Source organism: Meriones unguiculatus, chromosome 4, assembly GCF_030254825.1.
Source record: "Meriones unguiculatus strain TT.TT164.6M chromosome 4, Bangor_MerUng_6.1, whole genome shotgun sequence".
Taxonomy (NCBI): domain Eukaryota; kingdom Metazoa; phylum Chordata; class Mammalia; order Rodentia; family Muridae; genus Meriones; species Meriones unguiculatus.
In genome coordinates this window covers 62,967,994-62,985,629 of record NC_083352.1, presented here as the reverse complement: position 1 = coordinate 62,985,629, position 17,636 = coordinate 62,967,994, and the positions used below count along the sequence as shown (strand labels likewise).

General features: G+C 50.1%; 1 protein-coding gene across 3 annotated transcripts in view; it reads right to left on the bottom strand.

Moving 5' to 3' along the window:
* Window positions 1-17,636, bottom strand: part of Sugp2 (SURP and G-patch domain containing 2) — a 39,280-nt gene that overhangs the window by 4,197 nt on the left and 17,447 nt on the right. For 2 of the 3 annotated variants that reach the window (XM_060381918.1, XM_021638079.2), the window contains exons 5-10: window positions 9,500-9,987; window positions 7,974-8,085; window positions 4,175-4,647; window positions 2,795-2,856; window positions 1,886-2,022; window positions 1,463-1,583 (exon numbers count right to left, since the gene is read on the bottom strand). In XM_060381918.1, coding sequence (XP_060237901.1) covers window positions 1,463-1,583; window positions 1,886-2,022; window positions 2,795-2,856; window positions 4,175-4,647; window positions 7,974-8,085; window positions 9,500-9,987 — 1,393 coding nt within the window. Of the gene's footprint in view, window positions 1-740; window positions 827-1,462; window positions 1,584-1,885; window positions 2,023-2,794; window positions 2,857-4,174; window positions 4,648-7,973; window positions 8,086-9,499; window positions 9,988-17,636 lie in introns of all 3 variants that reach the window. The other variant, XR_002476447.2, reaches the window with a different exon arrangement.

Below are 17,636 nucleotides of genomic sequence, written 5' to 3'. Positions count from 1 at the left end.
TCTGCAGGTATTTCAAAGGTTCACCACTGGGATGGGGAGGCTGAGACCCCAGTGAGAGTATCTGTCCAGATTAGGGGTGGCAGGCATAGGCAGAGCTGGGCACAAGAGGAGCTCCAAGACAGCCATCTACTCTGCTGAGCAGTGCCCCATCCTTCTGGAGGTTCAGAAAGACACCGTCTATGGAAACAGCACTGCAGTCTCACAGCGCTGGCCTACAAGCCGCACAGGTTGGAGGGGCACTACCTGGGCTTTCCTCCGAACACACGCCCCAGAGACAGACAGAGACAGGTGTAGGAGCCTCAGTTATATTAAATTGGGGCTAAGATTTTGAGAAGTCTCTCAAGATAGGGTCCTGCTACATAGCCAGGCTGGACTTTAACTTGCCCAAGATCCCCCTGCCTCAGTCTGCAGAGCTCTCAGAATTCTGTACAAGCTGAGACACTGCTGCTCAAAAGCAAGAGCCCACAGAGCTTGCTCTCCACTGGAGGCCATGTGTGTCTCCAGGTAAGCTCTGGACAGAGAAGGGGACAGGGCTTGGGGAGGCAGGGCTGTGTGGAGAACTTTCAGGGGAGCCAGGCCCTGGGCACTCGGGCCAAGGAGTCACGCTGCAAAGAGGAACAAGATGAAGGACAGGGTCAGAAGCAGGAAAGGCAAGGGTGCCTAAGAGTGGCTGCTGCCCTCCAGAGTGGCAAGGCCTGGTGGAACCTGACCCAGGGATGTGGAGCTGGCCGAGTACACACCGAGGCTCAGGCTGCAGGCGTCCGGGGCGGGGTGACAGGAAGGGCAAGGCTGCTTCGAGGCTTATCTCTGTCGTCAGTGCTCTGATCTAGTCAGGAAAAGAATGGCTGTTCAGAACTGAGCATGGAGCACAGTGAATGAAAAGGTCAAGAACCAAGAATGAGGGCCAGCAATAGGGCTCAGTAGGTATGGATGCTTGGTACCAAGCCTGAGGATCTGAGTTCAATCCCAGAGTCCCACATGGTGGAAGGAGAACGGCCCGCAAGTTGTCCTCTGCCTTTCACACAGGCACCTCAGCACACCTGCTTGCACACATGCACGTAGTAAAAATAAAAATAAATAAATAAATAAATAAATAGCCAAGAGTGGGGAGGATGAGGCCTGGAGACCTGAGGCCTTCACAAGAACAGCACTGGAGGAATGTGTGAGCTGAGCAAGGCCACTAATCATCAAGATTGTCCTGGCTGCTTGACCCCGGAGGGGACGCTCATCTTTGAGAGAAACCTGGAGCAAGAACAGGTAGGGCCAGGGTGTCATTTAAGCATGACAGCATGCTTAAAGCCCAGCAGAGGCAATGGAGGGGAGACAGAAAGGCTGGGGGCCTTTGTGGGGAAGCTTCCTCCTCCGCATGCCTGGACAGGAAGAGGACACCTGGCAGAAAGGGCCCTGCCTCACTCCTGTTCTCCCTGGTAGAGCAAGCGGCTAGTCTGGTCCCGGCACGCACCTATTTGCTGGCCCGCTTGTGTCGGTACATCTGCATCATGCGCTGGCGGAACACGTCAAATGTGTCTTCTTTCTGTGTGGGCCCGTCAGCCCCAAGGCCCTCTCCTTCTGATAGAGTCCCCCTGCAGAACAGAGGCGATAGTCAAAGCCAGGGTCAAGGGTCAACCAGGGTGCACAGGAACATGGGACAGACACCCAGAGAGGAAGTACAGGGCTGGGGCAGAGTGCTTGCCAGATACACGTGTGCCCTAACTACCCAGGAACACTGCTTAGATTTCAGGGCCAAGTTGTTCAGAGGTATGTACAGGAAGGTGCGTGTCACACCTGTACACCAGAATGAACCGCTAATAAAAAAAGACCTGGCTGTATACTCTGGTCAAGCCCCAATACAAGGCACCCAAGGGTTCCCCCAGCCATGCCATACACGCTGACGGGCTCTCGGATGCCCTTCCCAAGGGAGCCCAAGCCGTGGCCTTCCTTCCAGCCCATCTTCTGCAGCATCTGGAAGCCCACGTTCTTGTCTGTCAGTTTCTGCTGGGCAAATTCCATGTCCTTGGGTTTCTGAGGAGAGAGAGGAGGGTGGGTGGACCCATCTCCTCAAGCGTACACTGTATCCCCAAGTGCTTTCCTGACCCCGGATGCTTGGAATGGTGAGCCCCACTCACCTCCAGCTTCCCTCTAACATCCCTTGGGTAGGACTTGAGGCCAGGTCCCTTACCCCAGGGTAAGAACTGGCAACTGGCTGTGGGGTGGCATGCTGCTGCCCTGTGCTGAGCCTGTGAGGGAAACCCTGTGAGGGAAACCCTGTGAGGAGGGTGGGGACCAGGCCAGAACAGGAATGACTGAACAAGAAACTGTAAGGACGAGCGGCACTCTGACAGCTGGCCTCTTCTGTGAGGGACCAATGACTGATCTCTGAGCACTGCACAGTTTATAATGGAGGGGCTGAGGGATCTCACACCCCAGCCCATGCTGGCCTCAGCCCTGAGATCTTGTAGCCCAGCCTCCTGAAGCAGGGATGACAGGCACGGCCACGCCTGCCTGCCTGCCTTAAGGATGGGGCTTGCTGTGATGTCAGGGCCAGCATGGATCCAGCATGTAAGTAACCCTCCTGCCTCAGCCTCTGAGGTGCATGCAGCCTCCCAGGTACATGCCTCCCACCCATGTGCATGCCCCCCACCCAGGTGGATGCCCCCCACCCATGTGCATGCCTCCCACTCATGTGCATAACCCCACACCCAGCTCTGCCAAGTGCCTGAAGCCTCATCACAAGCAGCAAGTCAACCATCCCAATCCAAGGGGAGAGCAGGTGTCACAATGCAGTCACACACACCTTCTTTTTGGCTATGGGACGACCCCGAGGCCTGTCATAGGCGATTCGAACTGGTTCATGGACTGGAAGAAAAAGGGAGAGATCTGTCAACATTGAACATTTGCTCCATGTTCTTAAGAGACAGACAGAAATGCTGCCTGGTGAAGACAGTCCACACACCTGTGTCTGCCCTACAGGGCAGCAGCTGGCTCCCCTCCCATCTCTCCAGAGCTCCAATATTCTATATCTGCGGAGCTGGGCTGTGAATGGCTGTGATGAAGCCAGCAGCACTGTCAGTGTCAAGGGCACCACTGAACCCCAGAGCACTGGCCCTCACAAGGACCAGCTGCTTCCCACGGCTACACAACACTCTCCTGCTGTAGATAAGCAACAGTAGCACTGTGCCCTCCTAGTTCCCCCAAGAGGACACTGGAGGGACAGTTCTGAGCACCCTAACTGTCCAGCTGAGAACACAGAGCTCAGGAGAGCAGCAAGCTCTCATGGAAGTCACTGAAGATAAGAGGAAGGTTGTGTCACCGATGCCCAAGGCACCAAGACACCGGAGGTAAGACAGAAGTAAAGCTCAGCTCCCATGTAAAGCTCCCCTATACAGGGCTCAGCTCCCAAGATACAGGACACAAGGGTCACAGTGGCATACGCTAAGGACATATACCCAAGGACGGTGCCAAATGGACATCTCCGCCTATAAGGTAACAGACGTGACACACAGGGACTGCAAGGACCAATGGCTACTGTCCTCCCACCTTCACTACAGGTATGGGAGCCTTGGGGGATTCAGAAATGGGATGTGGCTCAAAGTCACGGGCGGGAAGTGGCAGGATGAGCTTCTATCACAGCCTGGTGGTAACAGAGCCCAGCAGGGAGAAGAGGCCCCTTGTAAGGAGAGCAGCTCCCTCGTCTGGACATGTGGATCTTGTGATAACACCTTAGAGCGCAGCGCACAATGGATACAAATACTTTCAAGCCAAAGCAGAGGCCTAGGCCCACACAGCACTGGCCTGGCTGGGCTCCCCTGCCAGTACTACACACCAAGGAGAACATGGTTGTGATGACACACCAGCAATTTCACCCCGTGGGAGCTGGGCAGAACAATTACTCTATGAGGCCAGCACGGGCTAAACATGTATGTTCTGTCCCAAAGAAAACTACCACAAAAGCCAAAAAGTCACCCAAATCCTAAGCCCTGAGAGAAGAATCCTGTGTACTGTGCCAGGCACTTGAGGCCCATCTGCGCACACACACACACACACACACACACACACACACACACACACACACACACGGTCAGTAGGTGTTAGCAGGAGGCGGGGTGACTGGCTGCAGCTGACATGGCCAGAATGGCCACTGGGCATGTCCCCTATAGGACTATGTGGCACTCACCCTTTGACTCCTGGATGAGACACACTCTCTTTGGGGCAGGGATCATGCCAACTTTCAGTGACTTGCTGCTGATTCTCTTCCTGGGGAAGCAGCTGCCAGAGGAGGCCTGTGACAGGCCAGGGGTGCCGGCCTGGTCCTCCCTGGATCCCTCTCCAGGGATGCTGTCAGTGGGGGAACTGCCCTCGGAGCCTGGACACTTGACAGCTCCTGCCTGTGGCCTGAGGGTGCAGGTCTCCTCGCCCTCGTCCTCCTCACTCTCCTCATCATCTTCCTCTTCGTCCTCAGGGCCCTCCATGGCAGCCTCCTGCTCACGGTGCCCCTCTTCAGGCTCACCCTTACCCTCCTTGCAGGCTGTGGGGCTCTGCACTGAGTCCCCTGTCGTACCAGCAGACTGGAAGGAGATGGATGGGCACAGTTCCAGCACCTTCTCTCGGTAGAACTTGAAAGCTGAGCTGCTCTGGTCATGCAGGAACCTGAGGGTGAAATGTACTGCTGAGTTGCAGGAGTGCGAAGCTCCCGCTGGCCCAGGACAGAGGCCAGGCCTCCCTATGACCTGCTATGGCTTCACAGAGCAGCTAATGTGGTGAAACAGAATGTTCACAACTAGGACTGATTCAGTTTAATAATTCCTGGATGGACAAGGTGGCCCTGGAGTTCAAGACAAGATGCTTGCGCAACATGCATGAGGTATCCCTATTCCTTTTTTTTTTTTTAAAGATTAGGTGTATGGTGTTCTGTCTGCATGTACACCTGCACGCCAGAAGAGGGCACCAGATGTCATTATAGATGGTTATGAGCCACCATGTGGTTGCTGAGAACTGAACTCAGGACCTTTGGAAGAACAGCCAGTGCTCTTAACCTCTGGGTTATCTCTCCAGTCCGAGGCACTCCCATTCTATCCCTAGCAAACTCAAAAAGAAAAAGAAAAAGAAAAATGTCTACTCAACCAATAAAAACACTTGCTACACACAAACACCTGAGAACTGAGCTCAATCCCCAGAACCAATATTCCACTCAGACTCTGTTTCCTGACTTTCACAAATGCCTACTGTGTGTGTGTGTATGTTTGAGTGTGAAGCACAGGGGCCTTGGCCAAAGGAGCTGGCATTCTTCAGCCTGCAAGTATGATAAGCACCAGCCTTTCTTGATCTCAGGATTTGTCCCCCAAGATGCCAAGAAGTACCCACACAAGTCCTTATCTTCTTTAGTGATGCTGGAACACAGGGCCTGGCACTGCTGCACCCCTAACCCCTGTGAAAATGCCACTTTGCCAATGTTCCACATGAATAAGGAGGTGGCGGACAGACAGGTATAGTCACTGCTGGGACAGCACTCAGCATAGAGAGGGGAGAACTCAGCAGAGGAATGCAGAGCTCAATGTGAGCAGCCGTAATGAGGGAGAAGTCAGACAGAAAAAAGCACCTATGCGATTTCCTGATGTGAATGTCTAGGAAATTGGGCTGGGGATGGCCCAGTGAGTAAAATATTTGCTGCACAAGTAAAAGGACCCAAGCTCAAACTCACGAACCCACACGTGAGCCAGGAATGGCGGCCTGTATCCAAGCAGTCCTGGAGGCTGGAGAGACAGGAGGACCCTTGGGGCTCACTGGCCAAACAGTATAGACAAATTAGTAAGCTTCAGGTTCACTCAAGTTCTAGCAAGTACAAACTGCAATGGCAGGGATTAGCCGCTGTCTGGGAGGTGACAACAGGCAGACAGAAGGTGGGAAAGTAACACAGGGTGATGGTGCAAAGGAGTTTGGGGGGCCAAGCTGCATGGCTGTGGGGCAGCGGGCACTGGAAAACCTGTTGCAAGTACATGCAACACCATTTGTTGGGGTATTCAGATGGAGCAGAGGGGAAGAAAAAGTAGCCCCCTGGTAGCACACACATGCTCTGTTCCCAGGCCTCCTGAGGCCTGCTGTGCCTCTCTGTCTTGTCTCTAACTGGGAGAAGTAGAGCCAGACTGGACCACAAACTGAGATCTCAGAAGCCACAAAGCCAAACTAAGCATCTCTCCTTTACACTGTTTGTGCAATTGTTCTGACACAGAGGAGGGATAGGACCTACCGGAGGTCCTGAGGCTCCCTTCATGAACACAGAGACACAAGGCCTCTGTACAACACTGTTAAAGGAGTATTATGCATGATATTGTAGGCTGGCAGGTGGGGAGAGGAGAGGGGCCTGAAAACATTTTTTTGCAGAGCTGAGCTAGTGCTTTGGCACTGGGCTGTCCAAAGGAAAAATGAAAGATACAAGATGTCTCCCTGCTGCTGAGAAGATGAGTGGGAAAGGCAGGCTTCCCTAGGATGATTTTTACTTTAGAACAACATACATTAAAAATTCTAGCGGGTGGTGGTGGCGCCTTCAATCCCAACACTCAGGAGGCAGAGACCAGCCTGGTCTATCTAATATTGAGTTCCAAGGCTACACAGTGTGACCCTGTCTCAAAAACAAAACTCAAACTTCTCCTCTCTACCACCCCGAAAACCCCCACAAATTCAAATATAGGGTCAGCAAGGTCCACAGTGGATGAAGGTATTGCCTGCCTCCAAGCCTAACACCTGAATTTGATCCCTGGACTTGCACGGTAGAAGGGGAGAACAACCCCTGCAACTTGTGCTCTGACCTCCACACTTGCACTGCGACACACACATCACCACAACGTAAAGAAACCATGTAAAAATAAACAGATTCAACTGGGGCCAGGGGCTATGCCTCAGGGGGTAAGAGTGTGTGCTGTGCAGGAGCCCACGTGCCAGAACAGCAAGGTTTCTTTTCAAACAGTAATCTTCACTGAATTAGAAAAAGGCCCAAGTAATGGCCTGATACGAAGCATCTGCCAGGATGTACACTTGAGAGCAGCCCTAACAGTGCATGTGGGCTCTGAGAATGGCATACTGGCTCTCCTGGGAGAAGGAGGCAGCCTAGACCAGACAGTCAAGGGCCAGGGCTGAGGAGTGCAGGACACAGCACGTACACACTATGCCCAGGCAGCCGGAACAACATGCTCTGTTTGCATCGGACCCATAAGTTCTTTAAGACATGTAAGCCAGCCCTGTCTGCCTTCTGATCATCCTGTCTGCTTTCCATCCGCGTCTATTCTAGGCTTAGAAGGAGGACATCAACTTCCCTATAAAGCAAGGATGACCTTCAACTACTGATTTTCCTGCTTCCACCTCCAAGTGATAAAATGACAGGTATGTGACCCCATGTGACATATGCAGTGCTTGGGCAGACCAGGGATCTGTGCACACCTGGGAGGAAGTCTATCAATCGAGTTCCAGCCCTGCCTCAAATCTGTAAGTTTCCAACTGCACTCTACTGTGGCACCAGGGACAGAGCCGGGCCTCCTGCACCTAGCACACATTCAAGTGCATTTTCAGTCATGCAGCCCTCCAGCAAGCGGGAGGAAACAACAGTGCCAGGCTTAGTCCTAGGAACACATGGGTACAGTGGAAGTCGGGAGGTCTCACATGGCCTCTGGAGGGGTGCAGGAGCATCTCCATCACAGAAGCCTTCCACCACAGGCTAGAGGTCCCTCAGCAGTTGGGGCTGTTCAGGGATGGTTTTTAGATTTTTGTCAGACAACTTGTAAGGCACACAAACAAATGCTGCTGGAGTACGCAGCCCTTTGTCTTTCTGTGAAGGTGGATGGAAAAGAGGACGAGGTTTTTCCTGATGATCTAGGTGAAGACTGACCCGAGCAGATACCAGCTCTAGGCCAGGCTCAGCTGAAGGTGGAACCCAACCTGCCTGCTCACAGCATGGGGGGTGTGGTGGGGTCCAAGGCACGTACCACAGGTCAGGATTGTCGGTGCTGTTCTCTATGCTGAATTGCTCAATCTCTGGGCCCACCTGAGCCACAAATCTGGCCAGCTTCTCAGCAGTCTCCATGGTCTTTGCATCCACTACAAAACAGAAACCAGAGGTTGTGGCTCTTCCGACTGACCCAAGCTGCACCTACCAAGCTGCTAGCCTACTGCTCAGACTCACAAAGCTCAGGTCAGCAGACACCCTGCAGCGGTTCAGGACACTGCTGGAGCTAGTCAGGAGCAAAGAAGCATGGGTGGTCTGTGGTGAGCCTTGGGCACTATGCAGTCTGTGCATGTTCCCAGTGTAAGCTAGATGGGTGCCCTGGGCAGAGGAAAGGTAAGCTGGTGTTGTGACCAAACGGGTCACATCATTGGCCTTGAAGCTGTGCAGAGGCAGCGTGGCACAAAAGGCATCCAAGGAGCCGCCATGCTTGGGCTGAATGGACCCTTCACCTGGAGATTCGACTGGCCAGGTGGGAAACACCTGCAATGGTCTCGGGGTACATCTTGGTGGCGAGAGTTTGTGCAGCAGGTCTGGGCCCTGCACTCAATGGCCAGCACTATGCCCAGCACTAAGCATCTCTCATTTCTCAGGCCACTGAGGACACTTAGAAAGCACCTGCCTTTGTCCATACTTTGTGTTTTCACTGCCACCAAATAATACAGGAATAGTCATTTCTACAGATGATAGACAAGGCCTCACATAGATGAGGCTAACTGTGACGTCTAGGTCCTCCTGCTTCTACCTTCCAAGTGCTAGGATGACAGGTGAGCCCCACAACAGCCGGTTCTGTGTAGTGTGGGTGCTATTAAGATGCTGTAAGCCACCCAGAGAAGATGAAAATGGAGTAGAAGCCAGGCATGGAGACAAGGATGTAACAGGTCAGTGGCTGTAAGTTGCACCAGTCCCAGCTATAGAGAATGCCAGGCCAACCAGGGCTACAGAGTGAGGCCCTGTCTCAAACAAAATAAGCTCTTGCAGGTCATGGTGGTGCTCACCTTTAATTTTAGCACTTGAAAGCAGAGGCAGATGGATCTGTGTGAGTTCAAGGCCAGCCTGGTTTACATAGTGAGTTTCAGAACTAGATGAAGAGATCCTATCTCAAACCTCTCAAACACAAACAAAACCAAGCAAAGCAGTAGGAGGGTGCGTGCAGGTTCTCTTAAAACTGTGTTCTTTCCCATAAGACTTTTACCCTGGTAGACTCTAGAACACAAGAGAGTGATGGTGCTACGATGGAGGCTCAGGCCTGGCCTGGCTGCCCCAACATCAGCACCTTTGGGGAGTACCGAGCAAGGACCTGGGTAGCACTTCGTCAGCTGGATTATCAGGAGCTGGGGCTCAAGAGGAATGCGAAGGACAGCATGGCCACATGCTCATCCTATTCAAGTTCTTTTGGCTACTCTAGCCTGCATTCTGGCCCAGACTGCTTAGCACCTGGCACCTGGACTCCTACCACCTCAAGGGACCCAGATGAGCATGGGACAAGAGGGGTGGGTATACACCTACCATTAGCAGAGGGGCAGGGAGAAGAGGCCGGCAGGGCTTCTGAGTCATCCCCTGGTGTTGGCCGAGGAGCCTGGCCCAAGACTCCAGCGCTGGAGGGCTGAGGATGGGCTTTGGCAGGCTCTGGTAGGCAGTCCTGGGCAGCATCACTTGAGTCCCGTGGTGGTGGCTTCACCCGCAAGGAGCCTGAAGCGTGGCGGCCATGTTGTCTCTGTCGAGTGCCCAAGGCCAGGGATGTCTGCTGGGCAGTGACAGCTTTCTTAGCCTTTAGGCCTCGAGGACCCTGGGAGCGAAGCAGCCGCCTGCGCTGCCATGGGAGGAGTCTGCGCTTGAGGCTTCGCACAGCTTGTGCATACAGCATGGCACGCACGGCGCACTGTGCTGGGGTTGGCCTCCGCTCCACCATAGGCCAGCTGTGGTTCAGCCGCTGTGACTCTGCCAACTTCAGCTTGTAGTACTTATACTCCAGGCTGCTCTCATCAGACAGAAACCTGCGGAACAGAAGACACAAGCAGGTTCTGTGAGAGCAGCACTGTGCTCAGCAAGGCACATCTGCCCTCCTAAGAGACGTACCTGCTGCCCTCTGCTGTCCAGGTGCCCTAAGAAAGTCAGAAGCTTTGATCCAGCTGGGCATAGAGGCTTCTTCTTAATCCTAACGTTGGGGAGACTGAGGGAGGAGGACTGCAGAGAATTTGGGGTCAACGTGGACTACAACATGAGCATATGGTAGCCCTGGCTAGCCTAGAACTCACAGGATAGACCAGGCTGTCCTCAAATTTGCAAAGATCCACCAGCTCTGCCTTCAGAGTGTTCAAAAAGGGTGGGATTAAAAGCGTGCAAAGAGGGCATTTGTGAGATTCCTTTTTCACTTTGGTCAGCAGCCAGGAGGGAGCCCAGAGCCTCAGAAGCTGTAAGCTCACAGTGCTGTGCAGCATCCTAGAATACTAGAGGGGCACCCTTCACATAGCCAGTGGTCAAGTGCTTCATGCACTTACCCTGTGCCATGGAGGCAGATGTGGCAAGGCTCAGGGGAGTCTGAGCCACTTCCAGATGCACTAGGGACAGCTGAACGCACGAGGCTGAGGGTGTCACCTTACCGCCTCCCTCAGGCACAAGGATGCCAATGCTCTTCTGGCTGTAAAAGGAATGGGAACCTGTGTCCTCCATTTGGACCCTGGAATTCACCAGCTCATAAAATCAAACCAAATCAAACCAACAAAAATAACAAAAAACCTAAACAACTGTCACAGTTGGTCCTCCACATCCAGGTTTGCTGCTTGGGAGCCAACCGAGCTTGGATGTAACACAGAGAGAGAAGGATGTAACACAGAGAGAGAAGGCTAGCTGCCACCGCTAGCCCTTACCAAGGCAGCCCAACAGCTATGGACACAGCACATCGCCTCTAGTGTTTCTAGTCAGCTGGAGACTATGTGAAGCATACAAGACGGGGGATGAGGTGGCATACACACAAAACTCCAGCATTGGGAAGGCTGAAGGAGGAGGATCTCAAGTTCTAGCTCAGCCCAGACTGAGACAGAGAATCTCAAAGTTCAAGTCTGGAGGTGGTGTGTCTCGGCAAACAGTACATTGTTCTGCGTGGGCACTGAACACTCAGTCGTTAGTACCCAGGGGTTTTAAAGCCAGCCTTTTGCTGATACTGGAGGTAACAATCAAAGAGTCCCTGGGACAGTGACTGAGAGTACCCCAGAGGCCAAGAGGATAGCTGGTAAAACCCTATTTCCCTTACATTTGAGAAAGCCAGCAAAGAGAAGCACAGCTATATACTTGTGTGCACGCCTCCCAGCATTACAGACGCGAAAGCAGGACTGCCAGAGTTCAAGGCCAGCTCTGTCCACACTGCAAGTCTGATCTAGCCTATACATACAATGCACATATTTATATATATGTATATGTGCGCACACACACATATACACACAAGCTTAAGTGTGGCTCAGGGGCAGATCACTTGCCCAGCCTTCGAGGCCACCATGGGTCCCAATCCCAACACTGCACTACAGAAAGGAGTCACTGTCATAAGCACTGTGTGGTGGCTTGAATAAAAATGCCCCCTCAGGCTCATATATTTAAATGCTTAGTCAGAAGGAAATGACATTACTTAAGAAGAAGGTGTGGCCTTCTTGGAGGAAGTGTGTCCCTAGGGGTGGGCTCTGAGGTTTCAGAAGCCCAAGCCAGGCCCAGTGTTTCTCTTTCTGCTACAGATCAGGATGTAGAACTCTCAGTTCCCTTTCCAGCACCACAGCTGCCTGATTGCCGCCATGCTTCCCACCATGATAATAATGGACCAAACCCGTGATACTGTGAGGCAGCCCCAATTAAATGATTTCTTTTATATATATTTCATAGTGTCTCTTCACAGCAAGAGAACGGTGACTAAGACAGAAGCTAGTACCAAGAATGGGATATTACTGTGACAGGCCTGATAATGTTCTTATTGGCCAAATACAGACTTTGGATTATGAAAGCAGTTGAACACTTTTATTTTGAACACTTTTATTTTTTTAGATACGTTTCTTCTTTTATATGCAGAAGACAGCTCATAGAAGCTAAGTAACTTGTTCATGGTCACACAAAAAGGGAAGATCCGGGGTTATGTCTAAAAGTCGGTTTGGGCAAGCACGACTCCGAAAGAAGTGCTAGTGGGTAGCCAGAAGAGTTTCGGATTTCTACCCCCGCCCCTTTTCCTGCCTCCACCAGTGTGGAAAATGGCCTTGACTCTGCACTGAGGGTAAAGGATTTTAAGCGGATCCACACTGAATTGAAACCAAGCAGGTTAGCAGGGGTATGACATCCGAGGGTCACGGAGGCCCCGGGCCGGTCCCACATCTTATGCATTTTCATCAAAGCCGCTGTGCAGCAGGCAAGTCATCCTCTCTGCCTTGCCTTCTTCCCCTTCTGTCTCCCACCTGGTAGGCCACAGATTCCTCAGCGTGGGCCACTCATCTCTTTTGCATCCCTGGAGTTGGCTGCTTAAGCATCTTCTCTCTGGCCAAACATACAGCTTAGCTACTTAGGAACTGTCACAGTTGAACACCTTAATCAGGACTTACTGGGCCGTACTAATAGATAGATAGCATAGATAGTGGCACTGAGAACAATGTAGATTATGATAGCCTGGCTTAAGAGGCTTCAGAGGAGAATGTCAGTATGTGGCCCAGACACCGTTCCTGTGATATCTTGGTAAAGAATGTGGGTGCTTTGGCAGATGAGGCTTCAAGACAGTCTAGTATTCACTCATGTGGTTATTAGTGGCTACTCTCATGTAGATTTGTAATGAAATGAACAAGTTGAGCAAGGAAAAACACATACTGTACAGTTTGAGGAGAAAAGCAGCAGGAAGCATAACAGAGCTAAGTTCTGTGCTCAAGGAGATAAAGTGTTTAAAGGGAGTGGGGCCCTCAGGGAAGGAGCCCACCAAGCTAAGGTTCCAACCTGTGAAAAGGAATTAAAGAAAAGTTTAGGGCCTGATGCTACAGTGAACACCTTTAACCCCACCACTGCAGAGGTAGAAGCAGATGGATCTCTGCGTTTCTAGGACAGCCAAGTTTAAGAAATCATCTTATGAAAAGGAATTAAAGGAAAGTTTAAAGCAGTGGAGGAAACCATCAGAAACAAAAAGCTGATGAAAATGTATTTGAACGAGGGCCATGCTCCAGCCCCAGCAAACAGAAGAACCTGGCAGCTATGGCCACATGGTTCTGGCTTTAGAGTGAAGGATACGAGAAAGGGGTTGTGGAATCCCCATCTGTGGCTAGGGAAAGCCACTGAAGCCAGGTGTGTGTCAGGGGTGTCCTTGCAGGGAGACCCAGAGACCATTGCCTGAAGCTGTGAAGATGAAGCCTGAATTATGTTGGAGACACCAAGATGTCAGACGTGCCTGACAAGTGGGCTAACTGCTGAAGGGCACTGCAGAGTGGGTATGGAAGCAGCCCAAGAGAGACGTTTTGTGGTCAACAAAGCTGAAAAAGAGTTGGAGATCTACAGATTTTGAAATCAGATATGAAGACACAAAGTTTGGAGTTTGCCCAGCTGGTTTGCTTCCTTCCTTCAGTCCAGCATTTCGTCATTGTGCTCTTGTTTCTCCTTTTTGGAATGATAATGTATATTCTGTACCATAGTTACGTTGGAAATGTGTGATCTGCTTTTTAAATTTTGACTTAACAGGGGGTTACAGAGACTGCCTTGAGTCTCAGAAGAGACTCTGTGGAAACTATGATAAACTATGGGGACTTTTGAAGTTAGGCTGAATGTATTTTTGCATTATGATATGGCTATAGGCTTCTGGGGGCTAGGAAGTGAAATGTGGTTTCAATAATGGCCTCCATAGGCCATTTTTGGATGCTTTAGTGAGAAGAATTAGGAGTGTGGGGTAGGTGTGGTCTTGTTGGAGAAAATGTGTCATTCAGTGTGGGCTTTGAGGTTTCAAAAACCCAAGCCAGGCCCAGAGGGTTTCTCTTCCTTGCTCCCTGAGGATCAGGATGTAAAACACTCAGTTCCTTCCCCAGTACCATGTCTGCTTGCTCCCTGACAGAATGACAATGGACTAAACCCCTGAAACTAAGCAAACCCCAATTAAATGCTTTCTTTTTATTTACTTTATTTTCTTTCTTTCATTTTAAAAATTTCTTTTCTGTTTTTTGTTTGTTTGATTGTTTTGTTTTTCGAGACAGGGTTTCTCTTATTTTAGCCCTGACTGTCCTGGAACTCACTCTGTAGATTAGACTAGCCTCGAACTCACAGAGGTCTGCCTGGCTCTACTTCCCACGTGCTGGGATTAAAGGCATGTGCCATCCCACCCGGATCTACTCTTTTCTTTGACAGGGTTTCTCTGTTTAGGTTTGGCTGTCCTGGAACTCTCTCGATAGCCAGGCTGGCCTTTAACTCATAGAAATCAGACTGCCTCTGACCCCTGAATGCTGGGGCTAAAGGTGTACAACACTACCTCCAGGCTCGATGCATTCTTTTATAAGAGTTGCCATGGGGGACTGGAGATATGGCTTTGAAAGGACCAGACTAGCCTCATAAACTCTATTTTGATTTTTAGGCCCCACGTCAAACTAAGTTATCTCAGTACTTTTCCAGAAAGCAGAAGAACATGAGCGGAGATGAGAAAGCGGGCAAGTTGAGACAGACCCTCGGACCCATCCTGTTTTAAAAGAATGACCAGGCCTGCAATTTCGAGATATCATTGTCTGGCAACTAACCCAGATGGCCCCAGTTTCCCACCCAGATAGCCCCTGGTTTGTGACCAGTTACATAGCCCCGCTTCTCAGAAAAACCACAGGATGTGCTAATTGCTCCCCCCTCCCCTCGCTACAGCCAAATCTGCACATAACAGGACATTCCAGGCATTGCTCAGGATCAGATATCCTCCAGATGGCCAGACCGGTCTTGACACCTAAAATAGATCAATTTTTTTAAAAGTCAATTTCCCTATAACCCTTTTACCCTGTAACGCCAAGGCATGTAACTCCCTGCTTGAGGTTTTTCCCTGTAAAAACCCAAAGCCTTTGTTCCTCAGGACTGTCTCTCACTTGCATGCAGGGCAGCCCCTTTGTGCATTGGTTTGAATAAACCTCTTGCAGTTTGCATCTATCCGGCCTCTGAGTCTCCTTCATGTGCCTCTCCAGTAGATGGGTCCCAAGTTGGGCCTAACATTTTGGTTCCCTGACAGGGAATCAAGGTGCTGAAGGGAACTCCAGATGACGGCCATCGGAGGAACCAGCTCAAGCTCCTAATAGGTATCACAGCCATTGTTTGTCTTTGTCTCGCATCTGTTACGTGTCTACTCTGGGTCTCTGTTTCTTGTGTGCATTTCTGGTTCCAGTTTGTGAGCATCCGTAGGAGGGTTTGAGTCCCCTGGGGGGGTTCTAGTCTCCCATCTGGGTGGTCCAATACAGTGGGCAGATGTGCCATGAGAACCGTGACAGCGGGACAGTCTGGAGGATGCTCCAGCTGTCCCAGAAGGAGAAGGAGGGATTCCACTCCTCCAACAACCTATATGCCTTGGAACCAGTGTAAGCCAAATAAGGCAACCTGTAGTCTCGAGATCATGAATGAGACCTGTGTTCTGGTTATCCTGGTTGTTTTGTCTTATTGTTTGTTTTAATTGTTGGACTTAGACTGACGAAATTTGGACAAGGGACAGTTTAAATTAACACCTCTTGAGTTTGGTCCTGGACCACTGGCGTGAAATTAGAACTAGGGCTCCCAATCTATCTGTTATAATCAAGAAAGGAAGGAAAAGAGAGTGCTCCCAGGGAGGGGGCCGGCACATGGAAAACTCGGCAGGCAGGAATAGCCCTGCCCTCAGAGACACCCGACAAGTGGGCACTGGTGGCAGGAGGAGTGCTGCAGCAGAAGGCACCGCAGACTCGCAAGCCTCAGGTGCCCAGGGCGGTGTGACCAGCCGACGAACAGCCCTCCTCCTTGGCTCCTCACGGCGCAGCGGCCCCAAGCCACAATTGGCCTGAGACCCTGTGAGCCTCATGAGGAAGCTAGGCAGGTGAGAGTGCCTGTGGGGGGCGGCGGCGGGCACATGAACCGCCTCAGGGCCGGGAGAGCAGGACACTGCATTTCATCCCAAGCTCCTGCAGTCAGAGCTCCTCCCCGCCCCTTTCTCCCCCCCCCCCCGCCCCCGCCTCCCCAGGGCTGCGGTGCAACAATGCCCAGCAGCTGAGCACCCAGCAGTGTGCACCCCTTCTTCCGACGGCTTCAGTTGATAGCCATAGCCGTGGGGCGCAGCATGGGGAGAGAGCCACTCTTGGCTATGATGTTTAAAATTACAGCTGGATCCAGTAAGAGATTTATCTGTCTGTTTAAATATATGGCCATTATATATTTGTCTTTGACTGATCTTAAATAGTTAATATGCTTTATATGTCTTGATTATAAATTAAGAGTTATTGGGTATGTTTAAAGGTTAAATTCAAACTCTTGTTTAGAACATATATGTGTGCCTATGTGTTTATAAGGACTATAAACGCATGTGTTTAAATACCAACAATGTAGATTGCCATGTGGTGTGGTTCAGGGAAGAAAAAAATTTGCAGAACTTCCTAGTCTGAAAGGAAATAAAAAATCATTTCGACTAAGAGGTCCTGTAATCTTTTTTTTCTTTCTATTTCCTTTTAGACTAAGAAGACAAGTCTCATTTTAAATTGGTATTGATTTTAGAGATTGAATTGTTTGCACTGGTGAATTTTGTTTTTAAAATCTGGTTTTGACTTTTAGAACTAAGGTTATGCTTTGTGACTTCACTCCTAAAGAGGGTGCTTTATTCTGATATTGTAAAACCAGGTTTTGAGGAATATTCAAATGTTTAAGGCTATAAAACATTTTGGAATTTATCGGGTATTTTAAAATGCTAACCCTTGGGCAATACAACAAAGAACTTGAAACAGGTTCTCAACCCTTTGAGGGAAATAAAAAAAAAAAAAAAACCTTGCTTGGTACTTATTTTATTAATTTATTTGCCAAATAAAACCAAGCCATGCTGTTTGAGCCAATTAAGAAAATTGCAGGATAATAAAGACCCATGAAATGATTTAGTATATTCTAGGCCACTGAAAGAAAGCACAAGAAGGATTTTAATGGAAGTTTTTATGGTATCTGAAAAGCAAGAGATAAGGTAAAAGACTGGAAAAAAGAGGGATATTAAAGAAAAGAATAGCTTGTCTAAAATAAGAATGTCTGGTTAAATCATAAGAATGGAGTTAGGAACCTGAAGGTATGTAGAATGTTACACAAGGTCAGTATATGTATGGAAAGTCAGAGGGCATATAAATTATATTTGCTTTGGTTCTTTATACCTACAAATATGATTTGAGAAAGACCTGTAAAATATGTTGTTCTTCATTTAAAAGGCTGGTGTTTCTTCAATGCAAAATGTTTTCTAATGCTCTTTAAAGGGGAAAGAATTCTGGCTGATAGGTTTGGTGTGGCCAGAATAGTTCCATACAAGTTTAAAATTGTTCTGTACTGTTCTGTTATGCAGTTGGTTCTAAAACTTATTTGGTCACAATGTTAGAGCTTTTGGTTATAGGAAATTATAAATGTTCCACAGAGCTTACTGTATCATGGGAGGTAACAATGCCATCAGCTACACCTAATGGCTATGTTT